At 42.3% G+C, this 26,527-nt stretch overlaps 1 protein-coding gene across 1 annotated transcript; it reads right to left on the bottom strand.

Moving 5' to 3' along the window:
• Positions 1-10,745: 10,745 nt before the first annotated feature.
• On the bottom strand, positions 10,746-20,830 carry slc10a1 (solute carrier family 10 member 1). The gene is made up of 4 exons (XM_072251046.1): positions 20,529-20,830; positions 18,411-18,612; positions 14,069-14,247; positions 10,746-10,956 (listed from the first exon to the last, which is right to left on the bottom strand). Exons 1-4 carry the CDS (start codon positions 20,828-20,830, stop codon positions 10,746-10,748), a joined length of 894 nt encoding a protein of 297 aa, XP_072107147.1.
• Positions 20,831-26,527: the final 5,697 nt, after the last annotated feature.

The raw sequence follows: 26,527 nt of genomic DNA, 5'->3' as shown, positions 1-26,527 counted from the left end.
AGTTTAAACTCTATAATTGCAAGTTTGAAACCTGGCTCCATAAATGTCCAATCATGGATGTTCCAAACATCTAAAAGTTGCTGGTGAACGCAGCAGGCCAGGCAGCATCTCTAGGAAGAGGTACAGTCGACGTTTCGGGCCGAGACCCTTCGTCCCTTCGACCCTTCATCAAGAGTGTCTCGAGTTTGATGCCTGCTGCTCATTTACTGAATAAAACCTTCTATATCCAACAGCAGTAGTGAACCTCCGGTGACTTTCTTCACAGTCACAACATTCCCAAGCCTGGTCACAAAGTTATCAATTCCGTCAATCAAATTATTGACATATGATGTGCAAAGAAACAGTCCCAACACCGATCCCTGCACAATATCACTGGTCACCAGCAACCAACCAGAAAGTGCCCCCTTTATTCCCACTCTTTGCCTCCAATTTCCTGAATTTTGCTTTTTTCCTTCTTACAGAGTAGTGACATTTGCGATTCACCAGTTCTCTGGAACCATTGTAGAATCTAGTAGTTCTGGAATGATACTAGTGATCTGTATTTCTTGTAATAGATTTAACTACTTAAAACTTCATTAGAAGAGTTCAATTACGTTTTGAAAATGTCTTCACAATGTTGCATTTTTATTTGTTAACTATTATTAATAGCTTTGTAAATCTTTCTAAATCTCAGGGCCAACTTGTCTCATAAAAGGTTATCTGAAAATGTGCACAGTAGTGCAATAAGTAAAAGTACAGTCTCACAGTGCCAGAAACCCTGGTTTGTTCCTGACCTCAGATGCGTCTATGTGGATTGTATGGGTTTCCTCTGGGTGCTCTGAATTCCTTCCATGTTCCAAAGACATGTGGGTCAGTTGGTTAATTGGACACTGCTGATTGCCAGTCTACAGTGTAGATGAGTTAATAAAATGCAAGGAGAATGTGATTAATTTAGGATTAGAGGTAGGATTGATAGATGTGCTTAGACTTCATAAGATGATATGAGGTATTAATAGAGGTAACAGCCAGCACTTTTTCCCAGGCAGAAATGGCTACTACAAAGGAGTATAATTCTAAGGAGATTAGAAGAAAGTGTGTGGGGATGTCAGATGTAGGTTTTTCACACAGAAAGTGGTACTGTAGTTGTGTGGAACGTGATGGCAAGGGTGGTGGTAGAGGCAGAAACATTAGGGACATTTAAGAGACTCTTAGATAGGCTCATGCATAAAAGTAAAATGGAGGGCTCGTGCACTAGGAAATCATTAGATTGATCTTGGAGCTGGTTGAAAGGTTGGCACAACATCCAGGGTTGAAGGATCTGTACTGTGCTGTACCGTTCTGTGTTCTAGAGTAAATGGGTGTTTCACAGCTGGCATGGATTTGATGGACTTAAGGCACTGTTTTCATCCTGTGTAATTCTTTGACAAAGGTTCTAGGGAGAAGGTAGGAGAATGGGATTGAGAGGGATAATAATTCAACCATAATGGAATGGCAGAGAAGACTTGATGGGCTGACTGACCTAATTCTGCTCCTATATCTTATGGTTTTATGGACCTTATGAGTTGATACAATAAAAATGTTATATTGATATAGATAATTGTGGATTTGTTTCATTGTGTGGGACTTCTATCTGTCTTCTGAAAATGCATGACAGCTCCATGGTAAGTATTGTATGTAGAAAAGACCTCATCTTGTCACAGACTCTGTTCCTATCCATTGCTTGTTCACTCTCAGTAGTTTGTCACTCTCTCTCCTAGCCTTGAACAGTTCTTGACCAAGATACGCTTCCAGGCCACGTCTTTCATTGAATTTACTGCTTTTATTCCTCTTCCTGACCACAGTCTGGAGTACAGCCAGATTGTTTATAATCTTAGCATTCAATGGCTCCATGAACATAAGTTTCTGCGGATGCTGGGAATCTTGAGCAACATACACAAAATACTGGGGGTACTTAGCAAGTTAAGTAGGATCTATGAAAAGGAATAAACAATCAATGTTTCAGGCTGAGACACTTCATCAGGACTCATCAGAACGGTATCTTGCATTTCTCATCCCATGCCTTTCTATGAGCAAGATCACTACTACCTACCTCCAACTTTGCCTAACTCATCAGCTGCTGAAATCCTCAATTATGCCTTTTCATCAACAAATGCAATTGTCCTAATTCCCTACTCCTCGTCTTGGATTATGTGCCCCCATCCCAACTCCACTGCCTCCTTCCTCGAATAAAATGTCTGGCCTGTGGCCAGACATGTGTGTAGAACAGGAGCACCCAATATAGATTCTTGGGAATCAACAGAAATGCACATTCTACCCAAATTTTCAATGAACCAAAAAATCTGTCCTTCATGACATCATCCTCCTCATCCAATCAATGGGAACTCACCATCTCAGGATCTTTGTCTGCTTGTAATGGAAATGGATTTCAGAGTAGTTTGGTCTATGATTTTTTTCTGTAGTACTGAGGAATCAGACAGATGCAAAAGCCACTTTAAAAGTAAAAGAATGTCTAATGCAACAAAAGCACTCAGCACTAATGCACTCAGGTCTGCAGCTGGATCTTCAACTTCCTCACAGACAGGACCCAGGCTGTAAAAATAGGGGACAAGCTCTCCTCTGCAATCACTCTGAGAACTGGTGCCCACAAGGCTGTGTACTCAACCCCCTGTTGTACTCACTGTACACCCATGATTGTGCAGCCAAGTTTCCATCGAACTCAATTATAAGTTTGCTAATGACACCACAATTGTCGGCCATATCTCGGGTAATGATGAGTTTAAGTACAGAGAGGAAATTAAGAACCTGGTGGCATGGTGCGAAGACAATAACCTATCCCTCAATGTCAGCAAGATGAAGGAGTTGGTTATTGACTTCAGAAGGAATAGCGGACTGCACGACCCCATTTACATCGGTGGTGCACAAGTGGAACAGGTCAAAAGCTTTAAGTTCTTCGGGGTCAATATCACAAATGACCTGACTTAGTTGAACCAAGCAGAGTCCACTGCCCAGAAGGCCCACCAGCACCTTTACTTCCTGAGAAAGCTAAAGAAATTTGGCCTGTCCCCTAAAACACTCACTAATTTTTATAGATGCACCGTAGAAAGCATTCTTCTAGGGTGCATCACAACCTGGTATGGAAGTTGTCCTGTCCAAGACCAGAAGAAGCTGCATAAGATCGTGAACACAGCCCAGCACATCACACAAACCAATCTTCCGTCCTTGGACTCACTTTACACCGCACGCTGTCAGAGCAGTGCTGCCAGGATAATCAAGGACTCGACCCACCCAGCCAACACACTATTCGTCCCTCTTCCCTACGGGAGAAGACTCATACGGCCAGATTTGGAAACAGCTTCTTTCCTTTGGGCCTGAATGATTTCCGTCCAGTTGCACTCACCCCATCATTGCAAAGTGCTTTGAGAGACTGGTTCTATCACATCTGAAATCCTGTCTGCCCTCTACCCTGGACCCCATCAATTTGCCTATCGCACCAACAGGTCAACAGGGGATGTCATCTCCACGGCACTTCACTCTGCCCTGACCCACCTGGACAGCCCCAACTCTTACGTCAGAATGCTGTTCATTGACTTTAGTTCGGCGTTCAATACTGTGATCCCCTCCAAGCTGATCACCAAACTTTGCCAGCTTGGTATCAGCGCATCCCTCTGCAATTGGACCTTGGACTTTCTGACTAACAGACCCCAACCAGTTAAGTTAGACAACCTCTCCTCCTCCACTCTCACCCTGAACACCGGCATGCCTCAAGGTTGTGTGCTGAGCCCTCTTCTGTACTCCCTTTTCACCTATGACTGTGTTCCTGTACATGGTTCTAACTCCATAATCAAGTTCACAGATGACACCACGGTAGTTGGTCTGATCAGAGGGGATGACAAGACAGCCTACAGGGACGAGGTCCAGCACCTGGCTGCCTGGTGTGCTGACAACAATCTGGCCCTTAACACCCAGAAGACCAAGGAGGGCATTGTGGACTTCAGGCATGTCAGGAGTCACACTCACGTCCCCATCTACGTCAACGGAACTGTAGTGGAGCATGTATCAAGCTTCAAATTCCTTGGTGTCCACATTTCCGAGGATCTCACCTGGTCCCTGAACTCCATCCTGATCAAAAAGGCGCATCAGCACCTTTATTTCCTGCAAAGCATGAAGAAAGCTCACCTCTGTCCCAGGATACTGACGGACTTTTACTGCTGTACCACTGAGAGCATACTCACCAACTGCATCTCAGTGTGGTATGGCAATTGTCTCGTATCAGACCGCAAAGCACTCCAGCGTGTGGTGAAAACTGCCCAGCGGATTATCGGCACCCAATTGCCCACCAGTGAGAACATCTACCATAAATGCTGCCTGGGCAGGGTGAAAAGCATTATCGGGGATGCATCTCACTCTAACCATGGACTTTCTACTCTCCTCCCATCTGGTAGGTGCTACAGGAGTCTCCGCTCCCGCACCAACAGGCACAGGAAGAGCTTCTTCCCTGAGGCTGTGACACTGCTGAACCTCTCATCACAGCGCTAAGCAGTATTGCATCTGTATTGCTCTGTCTCAGTACTTTTATATTTGTGTGCTGTAACACTTTTTTATTCGCAGTTATTTTGTAAATAACACTATTCTTTGCATTTCCGGTCAGATGCTAAATGCATTTCATTGGCTTTGTATCTGAACTCAGCACAATGACAATAAAGTTGAATCTAATCTAATCTTTCCAACTGTGATAAGACTGCTGAACGGATCCTGACCCGGATCTGGGCTCTACCTTCCAATTATCCGGACCTGCCTCTCAGTTTTTTTGCACTACCTTACTTCCCTTTTCTATTTTCTATTTATGATTTATAGTTTAAATTTTTATCATATTTACTATCGATTTGTACTCCAGGGAGTGCAAAGCGCAGAATCAAATATCGCTGTGATGATTGTACGCTTTTGTATCAATTGTTTGGTGACAATAAAGTAAAGTAAAGCAAATAATTGCTGCCAACCTTCTATTAAGGATGGTACTAAAACAGGTAAGGACCTAGGTATAATGCTTATTTAGAACCTGTAAGGGTAAAAAAAACTATTATGGGAATCATATATAGGCCTCCAAATGTGGGGTTGAGATTGCGAAGGGAGCTGGTAAAGGCATGGAATCAGGGTAATGATACAACTGTAATGGGGGACTTCAATATGCAGGGGGATTGGGAAAATCAGGTTGGAGTCAGAACGCAAGAGAAGGAATTTGTTGAATGCCTATGAGATGGCTTTTTAGAGCAGCTTGTGCTTGAGCCCGCTTGGGGAAAGGCCATCTTAGATTGGGTGTTGTGCAATAACCAGATCTTATTAGGGAGCTTAATGTAAAGGAACCCTTAGGAGACAGTGATCATAATATGATTGAATTCGTACTGCAATTTGAAAGGGAGAAGAATAAGTCACATGTATCAGTATTGCAATGGAATGAAGGGACTTACAGTGGCATGCGAGAGGAGCTTGCCCAGGTGAATCAGAGGAGGATACTGGCGGGGGTGACAGCAGACTAGAGATAGCTGAAGTTTCTGGAAATATGTTCACTAGGTGCAGGGTAGGTACGTCCCACAGAAGAAGTTGTTCTCAAATGCCAAGGGTAGGCAACCATGGCTGACAAGGGAAATTAAGGACCACATAAAAGCCAAGGAAAGGGCATATAAGGTAGCAAAAGCGAGTTGGAAGATGGATGATTGGGAAGCTTTTAAAATCCAACAAAAGGAAACTAAAAAAGCTATAAAAAGAGAAAAGATGAAAATTGAGGGCAAACTAGCCAATGATATAAAGCAGGATACTAAAAGTTTTTTCCAGTTATATAAAGAATAAAAGGGAGGCAAGAGTTGATATTGGACCACTGAAAAATGATGCTGGTGAGGTAGTAATGTGGGACAAAGAAATGGCAGATGAACTTAATGGGCACTTTGGATCAGTCTTCACCATGGAAGACAGTAGCAGTGTGCCAGAGGTCCACGAGTATCAGGGAGCAAGATTGAGTGCCATTGCTATTACAAAGGAAAAAATGCTAGGCAAACTCAAAGGTCTGAAGGTGGATGTCACCTAGACCAGATGGACTACATCCCAGAGTCCTGAGAGAGTTTGCTGAAGAGACAACGGATGGATTGGTCATGATCTTTCAAGAATCACTTGATTCTGGCAAGGTCCTGGAGGACCAGAAGATTGCAAATATCATTCCTCTCTTTAAGAAGGGAGGAAGGCAAAATAAAGTAAATTAGCCAGTTAGCCTAACCTCAGTGGTTGGGAAAATGTTGGAGTCCATTATTAAGGATAAGGCTTCGGAGTACTTGAAGACTAATGATAAAATAAGTTAAAGTAGGCATTATTTCTGCAAAAGGAGATCTTGCCTGACAAATCTGTTAGAATTCTTGGAGGAAGTAACAAGCAGGATGGACATAGGAGAGGCAGTGGTTGTCATTTACTTGGATTTTCAGAAGACATTTGATAATGTACCACACATGAGGCTGCTTAACAAGATAAAATCATGTGGCATTACAGGAAAGGTACTGGTATGGATAGAGGAATGGCTGACAGGCAGGAAGCAGTGAGTGGGAATAAAAGGGACCTTTTCTGGTTGGCTGCCAGTGACTAGTGGTGTACCTCAGGGGTCCGCTACTTTTCACATTGTTTGTCAATGATTTGCATAATGGAATTGATGGCTTTGTGGCAAAGTTTGTGAACGATACAAAGATAGGTGGAGGGGTAGGTAGTGCTGAGGGAAGCAATGCGATTGCAGCAGGACTTGGGTAAGTTGGAAGAATGGACAAAAAAGTGGCAGATGGAATACAGTGTTGGGAAATGCACGATAATGCATTTTGGTAAAAGGAACAATAGTGCAGATTAATATCTAAATGGAGAGCAGGCTCAAACAGATGGGCAGAGGGACTTAGGAGTCCTCGTGCAAGAACCCCAGAAGGTTAATTTATGGGTTGAGTCTGTGGTAAGGAAGGCAAATGCAATGTTGGCATTTATTTCAAGGAGAATAGAATATAAAAGCAAGGAGATAATGCTGAGGCTTTATAAGACTCTAGTCAGGCCGCACTTGGAGTATTGTCAACAGTTTTGGGCCCCATATCTCAGAAAGGATGCGTTGTCATTGGAGTACAGAGGAGGTTTACAAAGATGATTCTAGGAATGAAGGGGTTAACATATGAGTATGCTTGGCAGCTTTGGGCCTGTACTCACTGGAATTTAGAAGAACGCGGGGAGATCGCATGAAACCTACCGAATGTTGAAAGGACTAGATAAGGTAGATGTGGAGAGAATTTTTCCTAGGGTGGGGGTATCCAGAACTAGAGGGCACAGCCTCAAAATTGAGGGGGGGACCTTTTAGAACAGAGGTAGGGAGGAATTTTTTTAGCTAGAGAGTAGTGCATCTGTGGAATGCTCTGCCACAGATTGCAGTGGAGGCCAAGTCCGTGGGTATATTTAAGGCGGAAATTGATTGTTTCCTGATTGGTCAGGGCATCAAAGGATATGCTGAGAAAGAAAGGTGTATGGGGTTGAGTGGGATCCAGGATCAGCCATGAATAGTGGAACAAACTCAATGAACTGAACGTGGCCTAATTCTGCTCCTATCTCTTACGGTCTTAAAACCTCATAAGCAGAAGCCTGTGCTGATTTGAGGGTCAGCTTTTACTTGGCCAGTAAATTCCAACGTCATGAAACTAAGAGTTTAAATTGTGTTCGGTTGGGGCATTCACTCTTGCTTTATACTAATGATTGGAAAAATTGAGATTTGTTGATTATTGAAAAAACTTAAGTCAAGATTGCAATTTATAATCTCTATAAAGTGCAATAAGGTTGACATAACTATGAATGCACTGTCAGTCATATCACAAATTAGCACTTGCCTGCAGGGACACCAGCAATACTGTACCAGTAGGCCATTCCTCAACCAAATGGGATTGGTCAGTACTCCATCTCTACATTATTAATGCATGTGGAGCAGTTTTAAAATAAGGTGAAAGGAAGTCTAAGTTCCTCGTATTGTCAGATTGGAGATCGGGTGAACGTGAACAAACGTTAATAGGCCCTTGGAGAGTTTTACTGTTTTTATTGGTTCAAAGCAAATACAAAGCTTCCAGCTCTATCAATGAATGATCTGCAGCGATGGAAGGCTTTTTAAAAATTTGCCTAATGAATGTTTAGCAGTACATTACTAAGGCATTATTTATAAAGCAGGAACTTTCACAAGTAGGTCAGTAGAAAAGAATATGTTAGTCATCCATTGGTCTCCCTTGGTTTCACGTAGTTCTTTGCATGATGGAAGGAGGCCATTCAGCCACTGAGCCTGAGATCAATCTCAAAGCAATTCCGTTCCGCACTTACATCCATCACTACAGATTCCTGACATCTGGGCCATGACATCTTCTTGCAGCTACCATTGGGCCGGAGGTACAGAAGCCTGAAGTCCCATACCACCATGTTTAAGAACAGCTACTTCCCTTCAAGCTTTCCATTCTCAAATCAACTAGCTCAACCCTAATCATTACTTCAGTATAGCAACATTATGACCACTTTGACTACTTTCACTACTATGGATTTTATTTGTTGGTTCTAATTGTGTTCTTTTTTGTATAATTGATGTTTTGCTTGGAAATGTTGTGTCTCTGATACTATGTGCCTGTGATACTCCTGCAAGTAAGTTTTTCATTCCTTTAAGTTGAGGACCACAAACTTGTCATAGGGTTTGGAGGCTTGTGTCCCTCAGTAACCCTGAGACCTATGTTGGCTGGAGTCAGGGCCTTGTGCTTTGGCTCTTGGCATGGTCACTCTTGCCAGTCAGGTCAAAGGGTAGAGGCCAGACTAAGAGTGGTCCACCGGTCCTACAGGTTCAGGGGTTCAGCTCAGGGCTAACAACACTGTCTGGCCAAAAAAGTTGTTACAGAAACAGCAATGAAGAATCCTTCTACATCTGTGTGCAATTGAAGAGCCTGAACCACACCTGGGGCACAGTGAGAAAATGGCCAAGGACAGATAGAGGTAGAGGACATCCATTGCTGCGCTGAGCGCCAGTGTCACAATGGGCAATAAGTAGGTTTTCATTGCATCTACTGTATGCATACATGTACTTGTGCATATGACAGTAAACTTGATTTTGACATTCCCACCTATTTTCTCTTACACACCTGTTAACTCATCCCAAATTCTACCACCATACAGCACACAAGGGGTTATTTACAATCACCAATTAGCATGTGATATAGGAGAAATGAAAGCAGCTGGGTGAAACCCACACAGATATGGGACAAATGTGCAAACTTCACACTGACAGCACCAGAGGTCAAGAGTCAACTGGGTTGCTGGAATTTGAGAGAGTAGGTGCACCATTTACTGCACCTCCATGCTGCCTCATTGCAATAAGCAGAGCTGGTGTGGAAGGAGAAACATCAGAGCAAAAAAACTAAAACGTGAAAGGATTGGAAGGAAAGGATTGGCCATGATTTCTATGGTCAAGAAATCCCCAAACACTAGCTGGTAGTTTATTTTATTTTTACTGGCAGTGAGTGGATTTTTTAAAATAATAGCAGGTGCTGGGTAGGGGAGATTTAAGTTATGTAACTATCTCCTTAAACGAATAGGTTTGCACTGGAGTTTAGCAAACATTGCAAGGCTCATTGTTAAAACAGATTTGGATGCAGGTGCTAAACATAAGTGATTCTGAAGATGCTAGAAATCCAAAGCAACACACCCCAAGTTCTGGAAGGACTCAGCTGGTTAGGCAGCATCCATGGAAATGAACAAACTGTTGATGTTTTGGGCTAAGCCCCTTCTTCAGAAGCCTTTTCTATGCAATAAGGAGATATAACTGCGAGGTACAATGCTCAACAGACAATGGAACGTAACTGGCACCAACTCTTGTTTATCTGAGAGCAGGCAGTGAATGAATATTGGGCAGGAGGGCATCTTGTATAGTCCTTGTATATAATCATAGCCCATAATTGGGTAGTTTATACTTTGGAGTTGCAGGGCAGAAATTAATGTAGCATCTCTGACTAACTTCTCATTCACTTTCATCATTCTCCTCCAGAGTACTTAGTGCTTTACTACTCTGCACGGCACAATAACAGGTCTTTGTGTGCAATGGCTCACTGGTTGGAAGGTCAAATGGAGTCTTGCATGAGGGAAATGTCAGGAAGGATCCTCTAAGATATTGGAAAGGATACAGAGGACGTTCACTGAAAGAGTACCAGGAGTGAGGGAATTCAGTTCTGTGGAGGGAATGGAGAAAGTGTGGTTGTCTCCATAGGGAAAAAAAAACTTGACAAAATCCTTCAAAATTATGAGCAATTTAGATAAAGTAACTGAAGAAAGACTGATTCTACTTGCAGAGGAAACAAAGGGTGCTGATTTAGTTTAATTAGAAAAGGAACAAGAGGGAGAATAAAGAGAATTATCCTCCCTGAGTGAACTATTGCGATAGGGACTGTAATGCCTTAAAATCACTCTCCCTCCCCCTACCCTTTCATTCTGGCTTCTGCCCTCTTCCTTTCCAGTCCTGATGAAGGGTCTTAGCCTGAAATGTTGATTGTTTTCCCTCCATATATGCTGCCTGACCTGCTGCGTTTCTCCAGCATTTTGTGTGTGTTGATATAGTAGATTCAATACGGGATTGGATATTGAGATTAGAGAAGAAAATATTTCTCAATTATGCAGAAGAGCAGAGAAGTGTGACCGTATGAATGGTCCTTTAAAAGAGCCAGCTGAAAAAATCTGTGAAGAAAGTCTGGTTACTTACCATTTTGTTTATGTTTCTTTATTCTTTCATAACTTCGGTAGATCATTACAAGAACTAGTGCTTCTGTAAGCTGAAATACCAAGAAGATTATTGGAAATAAATAAAGAGCACCAATCTCCTCTTGAGAGAAAGTAACTTTCAGGATGGTGGAACAGAGCTGAATGTTTTGGAATCCAGTTTCCATAGAAACTGTCCGTGTGCACCTGTAAAAGCAGAGGAGACAGGTTGAAAGTGGGTTTCAATTTACTTATTTTATTTATTGAGATACAGCATGGAATAGGCCTTTCCAGCCTTTGAGCTGCATCACCCAGCAACGCCCCCCGCCCCCGATTTAATCCTAGCCTAATCAGGGGGCAATTTACAATGCCCAGTTAACCTACCAACCGGTACGTCTTTGGGCTGTGGAAGGAATCTGGAGCATGTGGAGGAAACCCATGCCGTCGTAAGAACGTGGAAGCACATGATAAAATAGGCCAAAATCAGCATGGTGACCTTAGGGGGAAATATTTCCTGATAAATCTGTTGGAACTCTTTGAGAAAATAACAAGTAGGATAGACAAAAGAGAGTCAGAAGATGGTGTATATTTAGAATTTTAGAAGGCCTTTGACAAGGAGCTGCACATGAAGCTGCTTAACAAGAGCCCATGGTATTACAGGAAAGATACTAGCATGGATAGAAAATTAGCTGACAGGCAGGAGGCAGAAAATGGGAATGAATGGGACCTTTTCTAGTTGGCTACAGGTCACTAGTGGTGTTCCATGGGGGTTGGTGTTGGGACTACTTCCTTTCATGTTATATGTTACTGATTTGGATAATGCAATTGATGGCTTTGTGGCCAAATTTGTAGATGATACAAAGATAGATGGAGGGGCAGGTAGTGTTGAGGAAGCAGGGAAACTGCAGAGATGGACTTAGACAGACTGGGAGACTGGACAAAGAAGAGACAGATGGAATATAGTGTGGGGAAGTGTCTGGTGTCATACACTTTGCTATAAAGGAACAGTCTATTTTCCAAATGGGGAAGAGAATTCTAAAGTCAGAGGTGAAAGGGGATTGAGGAGATTTTGTATAGGATTCCCTAAAGGTTAACTTGCAGATTGAGTCAGTGGTAATATAGCCAAATGCAATGTTTGTATTCATTTCAAGAGGACTAGACTATAAAAGATATAATGCTTGGTGTTAAGCTGAGGCTTTATAAGACATTGGTCAGACCACTCTTGGTGTATTGTGAGCAATTTTGGCCCCTTTATCTAAGAAAAGGTATGCTGACTTTGGAGAGGGTCCAGAGAATGTTCATGAGAATGATTCGGGGAAAGAAAAGGTTAACATATGAAGAACGTTTGATGGCTCTGAGCCTGTACTCAGTGGAGTTTAGAAGAATGAGGGGTGGGGGGAATTTCAATGAGATTCTCCCCCCTCATTATTCTAAACCATTGAATATTGAAAGGCCAAGATAGAGTGGATGTGGAGAGGATGTTTCCTATATGGGGAAGCTTAGGACCAGAGGGTGCAGCCTCAGAAAACAACGATGTCCATTTTGAACAGAGATGAGGAGAAATTTCTTTAGCCAGATTGTTGTGAATCTGTGGAATTCATTGCCACCGATGATTGTGGAGGCCAAGTCAATTGGTATATTTAAATCAGAGGTTGACAGGTTCTTGATTAGTCAGGGCATTCAAGTTTATCGGGAGAAGGCTGGAGAATGGGGTTGAGAAGGATCATAAATCAGTCATGGTGGAATGGCAGAGCAGACTCAATGATCTGAATGGCCTAATTCTTCTCCGCTTTCCTATGGTTTTACCTGTAAACACAGCTGTAAGATTATGATTCAGTTTAGGGTTAGTCCCCTTGTGGACCTATTGATAGTTGTGCTTATTTTAGAAACCTTTAAAAATGATTGTGAAGTTAATTGGCAACTATAAATCTCCCCTGGAGTAGGTGGGTTGAAAGTTGATGGCCATGTGAGAATGAGAGTAGATTGTAGGAAAATAGTTGGGGCTAGGATGGATGGAATTGTTCTGTCAACCAGCATTGATTTAATGGACTGAATAGCCTCCTTCTGTATTATAATGAAATATGAAAAATTAGTCTCTTTTTTTTAAAAAAGAGTCAAGAACTCTCTCCATCATCAAGTGCTCAGAATTTCCCTCGGTGATATTAACAGCCCTGTGAAATTTCCGTATGAATTCTAGCATGTAATGGCTTTAATCTTATGACTGGGTATATTTCTTTAAGCTGATCTTTGGAAAGCTGAACCACACCGCATCCAATTTCTCATCCAGGTAGTGTACGATGTGCTTCCAAGCCCATCAAACCTTCACACATGGGGCAAGGCAGAGTCATCTGCGTGCCCACTGTGCTCCAAGCGAGGAACCCTGGAGCACATCCTCAAGGGCACTTGGTGAGGGACGGTACAGGTGAGGCATGATCAGGACCTGAAGACCATCGCTGAAGCCGTCAGCGCAGGAGTTGAGTGGGCGAAGCAGTCCCGACCCTCCAAGCAGACCATTGCCTTTGTCAGAGCTGGGGAGCAGCCAATACCTGCCAAAAGAACATCTGCAAGCATTCTGACCTCTGCAAGAGACTGGCAGCTGTTGGTGGACCTCGAACGGCAGCTGAAGTTCCCCAACCATATCGCAGCCACCACCCTGCAACCAGACATTGTCCTATTGTCTGAGTCTACTAAGCAAGTGGTGCTGCTGGAGCTGACAGTCCCATGGAAAGATCGCTTGGAACAGGCCTTTGAAAGGAAGCCCTCCAAGTACGCAGAACTGGTCAGCAACTGTCAGCAGGCTGGATGGAGAGCGAGGTGTCTCCCAGTGGAGGTTGGTTGTAGGGGATTCGTAGCCCGTTCTTTAGTTAGAGCCTTCAGCATTTTGGGTATCGAGGGAGAGAGGAAGAGGAGAGCCATCCGCAGTACCACCGATGCGGCAGAGAGGGTCTCAAGATGGCTGTGGCTCAAAAGAGGGAGCCATGGAGTCATAAGTAGCTAGCCATCTGGACACAAGCTGGGGTCTGATCAGCCCCGGCTGGATCACCTGGAGGAGGTTGTATGATGTTGAAAGACCCGAAACACCCAATGATTCCAGGAACATCACTGAAGATGTGTCCAGAAGCATCAATAGATGTATGTACATAGCAGTAAAAATGTAGTAATACCCTTAATACGTACTTTTACTCTAATTCTTACCACACTTAACTGCGTGCAAAATCAAGTTTACTCTTTGATTGTAGGATCATAAAGAAAGAGGTACTGAAGACAAGTATTTTGATTGTTATGACAGAACTACTTGTACTCCAATAAATCACATTACCTTTTAGATAATCTGCATAAACTTGAAAGGGCATATCCTAAAGTGTATCCAACAGCAGGCATCAGTGCTGTGGTGACAATGAGGCGAGGGATGAAAATAGTCCACAAATTAGCCCCAATCAATGTTACTGACAAGATGACAATTATTATTGCAGCAATGAGAAAAATGAACAGGCCAGTCTGAAAGAGAAACACGTGAGATTATTACAATAAAATACAATCTGTCAATGGCTCAGAAATCGGGAGTGCACTTCAGTGGCTGTTAGCCACAGGGTGTCCCTGTATTCAACTCAACTGAGTACTCAAACTTCACTGAAGTCATATTTGGAATTTCTACCAAGGGTCATATTTGCAAGAATGAAAATTTAATTTTAAAACTGTGGGTGATACTAACGAGCAATCATATAACTCTTCTGGGTGCTACCTTATCTATTTATTCCAAATTTATTAATGGTGTCATTGGAATAGAACCGAGTCCGAAATGTCCACTAGTATTATCAGCAGGAATTTCTTGCTTAATGCTCTCCCGAGAACGGATTTAGTCCATGTGGTGGTTTTAACGTGATAAAATCATTGATCCTCAAAATATTGTTTTTAAAAGTTTGTTCAAATTTACATTCTTGATCTTCTCCTTCGAAGGAGGGACTAGTGCATTGCATCTCATCATATACTCTTTCTTTGAGAAAAGTATGGGAACACATATCATCCATGCTTAATTTGAGAATGCAGTGATGCATCTTATTATATCTTGAATTGTAATGATTATTTAAAAGTGGAAAGAATCTAGAGCGATCTACCTTCAGTGCTGGAAAGCTTTTATTTTGGCAACAACAATTTTGGCAATTACAGCCTCTATTATTGTTTTCCTGTAGTACATACTGTAGGTGTGGAATGATCTGTCTGGATGACATGTAAACAAGACCTTTTCACTGTATCTCTGCACATGCGACAGTGAAATAATCCAATTACCAATGATATCCATTACAAATTGACAGTTCAATTAAATGCAGCAGTCTCTTTATTATAAAACAGGGAAGTTCAATATTTTATTACTTAATCAAGAACACCACCACCAAATTCATGGGACTGATGATTAAGGGCAGAGGTAAATTGTATATTAAGAACTCAAGGAATGAACACAAATAGCATAAAAGTAAAAGTACATAGTGAACAGTTAAAGTATGGTTGCAAACTGCAACTTTTCCAGGGTTGAGCTAGGACATTATTATGCCTAAAATCTGATCCAAATTCCGTAGCCTCCAAGAGGGCCACAATCTTGTCGTGGCTTGAAGGCTTGAGTGCCTCAAAGCTGTGTTGGCTGGATCAGGGCTTTATGCTTTATCCCTTGGGAGGGTCATCCATGGTCTACGGGTCCTCCAGATTTGGGGTTTAAGCTCAGGACTAACAATCCTGACTGATAAAACAAAATGATTATGGAAACAGCAATGAAGGATCCTTTTACATCTGAATGCGATGGGGTTTCCACGTCTCCAAATGGGGCTTGCATGACTAACAGCGAAAACTGAGAGGAAGCTACTGACATGATGAAGGGTGCCGTGAATTCTAGCAGAGATAGAGAACTTTCATTGCTGCCCTAAACGCCAGTGGCATAAGGGCAATAACCACAAATTCCATACACAGGAAGTGGAGGAGTGTTTGCTTTAAGTTTTGGAAGTGGCTAAAATTTTGACATTTTATATCCTATGAAACATAAACACAGGTTAAATAGTGAGTTTAAAATTAACAAAGTTTTCTTTGCAAAGTTGAAAACAATTCTCTTTGTCAATGCTCTGTCAATGGAGTGTTAGCTTTGGCTATATCTTTGTACCTTGCTCAAGAAGATGGCTACCTACACCCATACAGACAGACATAGCTGTATTTAATTAAATTCCTTGCCTACAGTTATCTAGGAAGAAGCTCTGTTTGGCTGGAAGGAGGGGAAAGGAAAGTGGAATTTCCAATCTATACTTTTAGTTTTTGTACTTCTCAGGATTCAGACATTACCAGCAAGACCAGCACTTACTGGCCCACTCCAACTGCCTTTGAGAAGTTGTTTTCTTGAACCTCCTTTGGTGAAGATGCTCCCTAGTGCTATTGAGTAGGGAGTTCCGGGATTTATCACCATAAATGAAGGAACAGCGATATACAGCATTTCCAGATCAAGATGATGTGTGGCCATAAGGGAACATGACATTCTCATGCACCTTTGGTGCTTTCCCTCGAGTTGAAAGTTGTTAGGGAGGTGCTGCTTGATCGGCGTGGGTGAGAAACTGCACTGTAATTTGTAAACAGTATACAAGGCACAAAGGATATCCCCATTCAAAGAACATATATATTAGCAACACACATTATTAGCACTTTAGTTTCCTAGAACTGTCTAAGAAAATAATTCTAATTGTAATTCAAAATGTACAACGTATAAAAAAAATCAATAAGTATCAGGGAATGGGTGGACTATTATTTAGATGGGGAGAGAATTCAAAAGGCAGAGATGAAAAGGGACTTAGGAGTCCTTGCGCATGACCTCCAGGTTGAGTCGGTGGTGCTGAAGGTGAATGCAATGTTGGCATTCTTTTCTAGAGGTATAGAACATAAGAGCAGGGATGTGATGTTGAGACTTGGAGTATTGTATGCAGTTTTGGGCTCCTTATTTTAGAAAGGATATATTGACATTGGAGAGGGTTCAGAGAAGATTCACGAGAATGATTCCAGGAATGAAAGGGTTACTGTATGAGGAACATCTGGCAGTTCTTGGGTTGTATTCCCTGGAGTTCAGGAGAATGAGGGCGGATCTCATAGAAACATTCCGAATGTTAAAAGGCCTGAACAGATTAGATATGGCACAGGTATTTCCCATGGTAGGGGAGTCTAGGACAAGAGGGCATGACTTCTGGATTGAAGGATGTCCATTTAGAACAGAGATACGGAGAAATTACTTTAGGCAGAGGGTGGTAAATCTGTGGAATTTGTTGCCACGAGCGGCTGTGGAGGCAAAGTCATTGGGTGCATTTAAGGCAGAGATAGATAGGTTCTTGATTAGCCAGGGCATCAAAGGGTATAGCGAGAAGGCAGGAGAGTGGGGATGACTGGAAGAATTGGATCAGCCCATGATTGAATGGTGGAGCAGACTCAGCAGGCTGAATGGCTTCCTTCTGCTCCTGTATCTTATGATCTTATGGAACTTGTAACACCTTTAAAAGAGCTTGGAAGGATACTAGGGCCATAGAAAAGTTCCACTATTGTTTCATTGGGATGCTGTGTGACGTGTACACTCAGTGACCGCTTTATTAGGTACAGGAGGTATATTTCTGTATGTTCCTGGTCTTTTGCTGCGGGAGCCCATCCTCTTCAAGGTTTGACATGTGTGCTCAGAGATATTCTTTTGTACATCACTGTTATAATGTGTGGTTATTTGAATTACTGTCATCTTCCTGTGAGCTTGAACCAATCTGGCCATTTTGCTCTGACCTCTCTCACTAACGAGGCATTTTTGCACACAGAACTGCCACTCACTGGATGTTTACTGTTTTACACACCATTCTCTGTAATCTCTGAAGATTTTTGTGTGTGAAAATCCCAGGAGATCAGCAGTTTCAGAGATACTGTACTCAAATCACCTCGTCTGGCACTAACAATCTTTCAATGGTCAATGTCACTTAGATCACATTTCTTCTCCATTCTGATGTTTGGTCTGAACAACAGCTGAACTTCTTGACCATGTCTGCATGTTTTTATGCATTGAGTTGCTGCCACATGATTGGTTGATTTAGATATTTGCATTAAAGAGAAGGTTTACCTAATAAAGTAGCCACTGAGTGTAGAATTAGTAAAGTAACAAAAGAAAATATGAACTCATTATTTAGAACACCACCAATTACAATGTGATTTAATAGATCTGGAAAAGATTAAAAATATAAAAGTTCCCAGTAGATGAGATATCAGTAATTAGTTGTTACACTTAGGGCAGAGAGTAGCAGAATCTCCTTTACAAGGAACCATATGAACAAAAGGAACTATACAAACATTCAAGACAGTTTAGGGTAAGTAAATGAATGGGAATGGACTAAAGAGATTTGGTAAGAGGGTGTTTAAAATGAGCAGATCGATTAATGTGCATTGAAATACCAAAACAGACTGCTTGAGCTCTCTGCTCTTGCTCTGTGCCATATTTTTTGTGCACTTTGTACACCTGCATGCATGGGAAGATGTCGGGGCAGTGGGTTAAGGGCTTTGGAATGATTGAGTCACATGCACCAAGAAATCTGATGAGGGCCACAGGAAAGTTCAATTGAAAGACTTTTAAAAGAATATAAATTTAAGTGTTAAAAATGGCAATATCCTACCTTGGTTATGATCTTTGAATACTTTGGATACCTGTGATTGAGAAAGATGCCAATACTGCAAGGAATGAGTGTTGAGACGAGGGTTAGAATAATTTTTCTGTATGGCACTTTATTAACCAATGACAGGCCCTTGCAATAGAGATAAAGAAGGAGAGGCATCATGCCAAGTGCCAACGTTGTAGAGCATGTGGTCATCACAATACTGCAAGAAAATAACAACAGAAAAGCCTTAGCAAAGATCAAGAATAAGCAATTAATTGTTGCTTGTAAAAGACAATGATACTGATTTGAACGATGCTGAGTTAAATGTACCTCCTCACTGATCGTGGTTACAGGGCTTTCCTTGTAAATCCTATTTGATACCAGAGAATGGATTTAAAACCAGCCTATATTTGTGAGGTGATTTTAAGTCAGTCCACCAGTGTACTTTAAGTTTTCTCCAAATGTCATCCATGTAGACACCATGACATCTGCAGCACTGCAGCACAACTAGCAGAGGCCCTACCTCTCAGCATCTGAGTTCTTTCCAGACCCATGACATTGTCTCTACAAAGTTTGTATATTCTCCCTGTGACTGCATGGATTTCTCCAGTTTTCTTCCACACCCCTAGGACATGCAGGTTCATAAATTAATAGGCATGGTAGATTGCACCCAGTGTATAGGTGAGAGGCAGAATCTGGGAGCAGGTGATCAGAATGTGGTGAGAACAGAATGAAACGAGTGTATGATTATTGTGTATTTAGGTAATTGATGATTGGCACAGACTTAGAGAGCTCCAGGGCCTGTTCCCATGCTGTATGACCCTACAACATCTGACGGCATGCTTTTATTGGGGTGAGGGGCTACCTACTTAGGAAAGCAGTTAAAGAAGAAGCCAAGATTCCTAAGGGCAACATTTCAATTGGTCTTTCTGAGATCAGCAACTCCAGTCCACACAAGGGAATCTGAGTCTCCACTGAGCCAATGGAAGGAGACTTATGTATTTACAATCTAAGTACTTCGATGAGGAAGCTAAAGATTATTAGGGTGAAAATACTTTCAGAGGTGTTGCTAAACTAAGTTCTTGCTTTCCCAAATGAGTAGTACGAGAGTGTACCAGATGAATAGTAGAATCTAGGCAGAACAAAAGGGGATTAGTTTAAGTGGATGCTTATTGAATGCAATAAGTTTACATGGGCAGTTTCCACAGTGGGTGTGGACATTGGAATTTCGAATGGGAATATCAATGAGAAGCTGAATCAATCACTGTAACATGAGGGTAGAATTACATTTGTGCACCTGATCTAATTGCATGTCTCTTTTTCTATTTCACACAGAGACCATGCATGCGCCTAAATTTTATGTGTGATACAGTGGGCAATAGACTACAAAGGCAAGCAATTTCTCAAGGCACTGAGTGATAATTGAATGCTTTAGTACTTGCTGAGTAATGCTGCTAAATGTGCAGTTATATTGACTATCTAACTGTCATTAAATGCTGCCTTGAATAAATCTTCCAAGGTTTAAATAACCTTGAAAATACATATTTGGCATTGGTTTTGAGTTGTGGAAAGGCAAATATTTCTTCTTTTATACAGCGATAGTGCTAGCAATCAAAATAATTAAAAATCTGTTGTTGAGGTGTCAGGGACTATGTCAAACTGCTATGAATTTATAAATAATACAAGAAAGGCTGACTTTTTAAAAGAAAAGTAGCTTCATTTCAATCTGCCAAAGGGTCTGTGACCTGAAGTGTTAACCCTGTTTCTTTTACCACAGGTACCAGCTAACGTGCTGAGTTTTTTTCCAGCATTTTCTGTTTTTACTTCAGATTCCAGCATCTGTGGGTTTTGTATTTTCATTCAGAACTTAAACGGATGAAAGCAGCCTTTAGCGAAAGCACTGTAGGCTTTCACACAGTATCTTTTTAACAGTGGTTTGCTTTTGCCAAAGATCATTTATGTGCCCCTGAAACTCCAGAAAGAGTTGGGTTCTATTGATCAAGTCAAATCGAGTTTATTGTCATACTCACAAGTATGGTGAGACAGGTACTTTTAGCAGTGTCACGACACACAAAACATAAATTATACAAAATAGTGAAGAAAAGACTATGAAAAAGGAGACCAGCTATCTCATACCTGAGATTCATATCTCCATCCACTGCTAGTGAGAAGATATTGGAAAGTGTTCCACCAGGACAGCATCCACAGATCAGGACAGAGAGAGCTTCGATGGAAGACAGTCTGAAAATCTTTGCAAGGCTAAAGGCTGTTAAAGGCATAATTCCATATTGAGAAAACAATGCAATCAGGACCGCTTTTGGCTTTAAGATATATTCCTTGATCCTTGATATTTCCATTGTGCAGCCCAGAGATATCATTGTGATGAACAAAATGATGATAGAAGTGATACTTATGGCCAGATCTGTTAGCTTTCCCATTGCTCCATACCTCCATTCCAATGTTGCATTTATGCCAGGTGTGGAGTTACCATTGCTAACCTCTGCCTGAAAGTGTTCCATGCCAGTGATGTTCATTTTGACCACAGCAATTCTTGCATTACTCCAAAATCTTGTTTGCTTTGTAGCTGAGAAGCTAATGCTCTCCAGGTATGAAGTAGTCAGAGTGTTAACCACATTAAGGGCTGGCTTTGCAAAGTATTTTGAAGCATTTGTATCTATTCTTCTGAATTCATTACTGAATGAACTCTCTATACTTGACGAGTTCTGGCTCTGAGTATTAATGAGTGTCGTTTAGAAATTCCATTCAGCTTAGTGTTTCAATGGTAACAATAAGGCAGTCATTCAGTTCCTTACACTTTAAATTTAATTACTTGGGAATTACGAAAAAAAAGCAATCATGTATTTGCCTGTTATCAATCCAATCATTTTATGCATGACTCAAAATTCTATGATTCCAGGGAACTGAGCAAAGAATGTTTTTGTCAATTTTACAAGTCATTCTAGATTTGCATACAAGTCATTTCCTGTTCCTGCAGTTTCTAGTGAAATTGTCTAGTTGTTCTATTTTAGACTGCAACTATTCCTCTGTGTGCAATCCTTAGAGTCAAGTCAAGTCTATTTAAGTTTATTGTCATGTGCAAAAGTATGGAGAGGAAGAGGTACAATGAAAATCTTGCTTGCAGCATCACATGCACATAGGCTTAGACAACAAATAGTACAACAATTTTATAAGCCAGTGAAGAGAAAAAAATCTTTGAGACAAGGCATCAGTGTGAAAAAACGCAATCAGTGACAAGTTCATCGTGGTGCAAGAGATGATCCATAGTGTTTCATTGCTGAGGTAGGATTAGGGTGCAGGTTAGTTTATTTATTAAGATACAATGCAGAATAGGTCCTTCTGGCCCAGCAATCCCCTGATTTAATCCTGCCCTAATCACGCGATAATTTACAGTGACTAATTAGCCTACCAACTGGTATGTCATTGGACTGTCGGAGGAAACCAGAGCACATGGAGGAAACGCACGCGGTCACAAGCAGAACATACAAACTCCTAACAATCAGCGGCAGGAATTGAACCTGGGTCGCTAGTACTGTAGAGTGTTGTGCTAACCACTATGCCACCATACCACCCCAGAACCTGATGGTTGTAGGTCACTGAACCTGGTTGTGTGGGACTTCAGGCTTCTGTACCTCCAGCCTGATGGTAGCCCTCATCCCCCAATCTTTCAAGAATTTACTTACTTTTGTATTAAATACTTCCAATATTCTAATCACCATAACTCTCATGGATAGAGAATTCCAGAGAACCACCTCACTTTACAGAAAGAAATTTCTATGCATCCCAGCATGGAGGGACTAATATAAGCAAATGGATTTAACATAGGTAAATATTATGGTCAGATAAGGTGGACCAGAAGGGTCTGTCTCTATGCTGTACATTTCTACAATTCCAAATACCCACTCTTATCACGAAACTGTTCTATTGTTCAAAACTCTCCTGCTGGAGAAAAATATCTTGTCATGTTCAGTTGCAGTGGCTTCTGTGGGATCAACTGGAGATGTTATTGTCTTTTATAAGTATATTTTTCATGATTGCAAGACCCTGCTGGACATTAAGAACTTAAGGTAGTGCAGGTCTACCCCAGCGAGTTGCTCATTGGCAGGGAAACTGAAAGAGCTGGACCTGGTGCATATTGTGCTGCTGTCTGTGCCAGCGAGGCATTGGAAGAGTCAGTGCATGAAGGTGGTGGGCAATACAACAGCAAGTAATCATTTTAGTCCCTTTTCTTGTGATTGAAAGACCTTGCTAGACTTTGTTAATGTGGAATGCTGCAAATCCGATTCACTGGTTTACTGGTGAATGGCAGGGGTGGACTATTTTTGTGCGTGACTATTTTACTGGTACCTTATATGTGCTTTGTGCTGTGTGTGGGTGAGTGTTGGTACTGCTTTGCACCATGCCCCTGGAGGAGCATTGTTTCACTTGACTGTATTCATGGATATTCATGTATGGCTGAATGACAATTAAACTTGAATTTGATCTACTATGTTATTTCCACCCTTAAACTATAAAGTCATAAGGAGCAGAATTAGGCCTTTTGACCCATTGAGTCTGCTTAGGATTTTATTTATTTCAATAAGATCATCTTATTCTTCTAAACTCCAAAAATACAGACACAGCCTGTTTGGCCTTTCTTGATGAGACAATTCCCTCATTCCAGACATTAGCCTGGTGAGTTTCCTTTGCACTGCCTTCAATGCTATTACATCCTTTTTTGATAAGGGGACCAAAAGTGTATAGAATACTTAAGGAGGCAAAATCTCTCTACTTACTGTACCTACATGCTAATTTTTTGATTCATGCTCAAAAACACTCTGTGCTTCACTATTTTGCAGTCTCTTGCCATTTAGATAAGAACCTGACTTTTGATTCCTCTTATTGAAGAGCATGACTGCATGCCTTACCGCATTACATTCCAATTGACCCTGCTGTGACCTTCCCAAAACTTCTCTCGGTTTGATCAATTGAATGGCAACATGCCAGTCACTTCAAAGGATAAAGGGTTGGGGAAGAGGCCGTGCTTTGAATGCAGCCTTCCAGATAAGGTAGAGGCAGGAAACATTGAATCTGTTTGCCTATTGTTTCCCTTTCCTAGGATGGCAATACTGTTAGATATTCACTGACCTGCATGTGTTTTGTAGCACTTATTCTTGTCACATTATCATTAACCTGTGAGCTCAGACTAAAAGTGGATTTCCACAAAGATTTTTCCAAAGCACGAAGATTTCAAGGCTCACGATCCGTGATCACCACTTGATTATTGCTGTTGTTGGGTGAACTCCAAATTTTGACTAGCTTGTGAAACCACCCCTGGGTAACAGGACAGATTGTGATCACAGCTCTTGGTGAAGTCCAACAAAACAGGGAAAGGCAGGCTAATATATCCCTTGTCCATTCATCCCCCCCATCTCCTCCCACTGATCTCCCTCCCGGCACTTATCCTTGTAAGTGGAACGAGTGCTACACATGCCCTTACACTTCCTCCCTCACCACCATTAAGGATCCCAGACAGTCCTTCCAGGTGAGGCGATACTTCACTTGTGAGTCGGCTGGGGTGATATACTGCGTCCGGTGCTCCCAATACAGCCTTCTATATATTGGCAGGACCTGACGCAGGCTGGGAGACCGTTTTGCTGAACATCTACGCTCTGTCCGCCAGAGAAAACAGGATCTCCCAGTGGCTACACATTTTAATTCCATGTCCCATTCCCATTCTGACATGTCTATCCATGGCCTCCTCTACTGTAAAGATGAAGCCACACTCAGGTTGGAACATCACCTTATATTCCATCTGGGTAGCCTGCAACTTGATGGCATGAACATTGACTTCTCAAACTTCCGTTAATGCCCCACCTCCCCCTCGTACCCCATCCGTTATCTATCGATCTATCTATTTATTTATTTATTTATTATTATCAATTTTTTTTCTCTCCCTCTCCTTTTTCTCCCTCTGTCCCTCTCACTATACTCCTTGCCCATCCTCTGGGCTTCCCCCCTCCCCCTTTCTTTCTCCCTAGGCCTCCTGTCCCATGATCCTCTCCCTTCTCCAGCCTCGTATCCCTTTTCCCAATCAACTTTCCAGCTCTTAGCTCCAGCCCTCCCCCTCCTGTCTTCTCCTATCATTTCGGATCTCCCCCTCCCCCTCCCACTTTCAAATCTCTTACTATTTCTTCCTTCAGTTAGTCCTGACGAAGGGTCTCGGCCTGAAACGTCGACTGTACCTCTTCCTAAAGATGCTGCCTGGCCTGCTGCATTCTCCAGCATTTTGTGTGTGTTGCTATTTACAAGCTTTGCAAGGCAGAGAGACCCAGGAACAGACAAACTTTTTCTTCTTACATTAACCCAGCCTGGTTTCTTTCATTTAAACAAAACATGTTTGTCAACACAATGTTCAACACACTCATTCATATGTCAGTTAAGACGCTTTAGTGGTCACTCTCTGATATTTCACAGCACACAGCATTTACAAACGTATTTGGACTTACAAAAGAACTTCCATGTCTACACAGGTAAATAATAAACTCGATTGTAGATACTAAGAAAGAATCCATCAACCTAGCTCTCAAAGTGACCAATAGACATTTAGTCATTTACAGACATCCACATGTTAATGGTGGCTGAGACTAAGAAAGAATCCAGTTGTTATCAACAAACATTCTACAGACATTAACAGCCCTACAGTGTTTACTCTGTACGGACACTTCACAGACATTACTGACATACAGACCTCACATGCTAAGACGAGAAAATCTGCATATGCTGGAAATTCAAGCAACACACACAAAATGCTGGTGGAATGCAGCATCTATAGGAAGAAGTACAGACGACGTTTTGGGCTGAGACCCTTCTCCAGGACTAACTGAAAGAAGAGATAGTAAAAGATTTGAAAGGGGGAGGGGGAGATCCGAAATGATAGGAGAAGACAGGAGGGGGAGGGATGAAGCTAAGAGCTGGACAGGTGATTGGCAAAAGGAATACAGAGCTGGAGAAGGGGGGAGGATCATGGGGCGGGAGGCATAGGGGGAAAGAAAGGGAGCGAGGAGCCCAGAGGAAGATGGAGAGCAGGCAAGGAGTGTTTGTGAGAGGGACAGAGAGAGAGAAAAAAGGGGGGAATAAATTAATAAGGGATGGGGTAAGAAGGGGAGGAGGGGCTTTAACGGAAGTTTGAGAAATCAATGTTTATGCCATCAGGTTGGAGGCTACCCAGACGGAATATAAGGTGTTGTTCCTCCAACCTGAGTGTGGCTTCATCTTGACAGTAGAGGAGGCCATAGATTGACATATCGGAATGGGAATGGGACGTGGAATTAAAATGTGTGGCCACTGGGAGATCCTGCTTTTTCTGGTGGACAGAGCGTAGGTGATCAGCGAAACGGTCTCTCAGTCTGCATCGGATCTCGCCAATATATAGAAGGCCACACCGGGAGCACTGGACGCAGTATATCACCCCAGCCGACTCACAGGTGAAGTGTCGCCTCACCTGGAAGGACTGTCTGGGGCCCTGAATGGTGGTGAGGGAGGAAGTGTAAGGGCATATGTAGCTCTTGTTCCGCTTACAAGGATAAGTGCTGGGAAGGAGATCAGTGGGAAGTGATGTGGGGGATGAATGGACAAGGGAGTCGCGTAGGGAGCAATCCCTGTGGAAAGCGGGGGGGGGGAGGGAAAAATGTGGTTATTGGTGGGATCCTGTTGGAGGTGGCGGAAGTTACGGAAAATTATATGTTGGACCCAGAGGCTGGTGGGGTGGTAGGTGAGGACAGGGGGAACCCTATTCCTAGTACGGTGGCGGGAGGATGGGGTGAGAGCAGACGTGCGTGAAATGGGAGAGATTTGTTTGAGAGCTGAGTCAATGATGGAGAAAGGGAAGCCCCTTTCTTTAAAAAAGGAGGACATCTCCTTCGTCCTGGAATGAAAAGCCTCATCCTGAGAGCAGATGCGGTGGAGATGGAGGAATTGCGAGAAGGAGATGGCAATTTTGCAAGAGACAGGGTGGGAAGAGGAATAGTCCAGGTAGCTGTGAGAGTCTGTAGGCTTATAGTAGACATCAGTAGATAAGCTGTCTCCAGAGATAGAGACAGAAAGATCAAGAAAGGGGAGGGAGGTGTCGGAAATAG

Source organism: Mobula birostris, chromosome 1 (genome assembly GCF_030028105.1).
Source record: "Mobula birostris isolate sMobBir1 chromosome 1, sMobBir1.hap1, whole genome shotgun sequence".
Lineage (NCBI taxonomy): Eukaryota > Metazoa > Chordata > Chondrichthyes > Myliobatiformes > Myliobatidae > Mobula > Mobula birostris.
The sequence above is the reverse complement of the archived record's forward strand: the minus strand, read 5'-3'. Positions and strand labels throughout refer to the sequence as shown.

Excerpts from the sequence above, each read along its gene's own strand:
- slc10a1 (XM_072251046.1), bottom strand. The coding sequence starts at position 20,830 with ATGGGAAAGCTAACAGATCTGGCCATAAGTATCACTTCTATCATCATT. Across the intron at positions 18,613-20,528 it reads GATGGAGATATGAATCTCAG|TATTGTGATGACCACATGCT; the intron begins GTATGAGATAGC and ends ATTTTCTTGCAG. Across the intron at positions 14,248-18,410 it reads ATTCAAAGATCATAACCAAG|ACTGGCCTGTTCATTTTTCT; the intron begins GTAGGATATTGC and ends TTTCTCTTTCAG.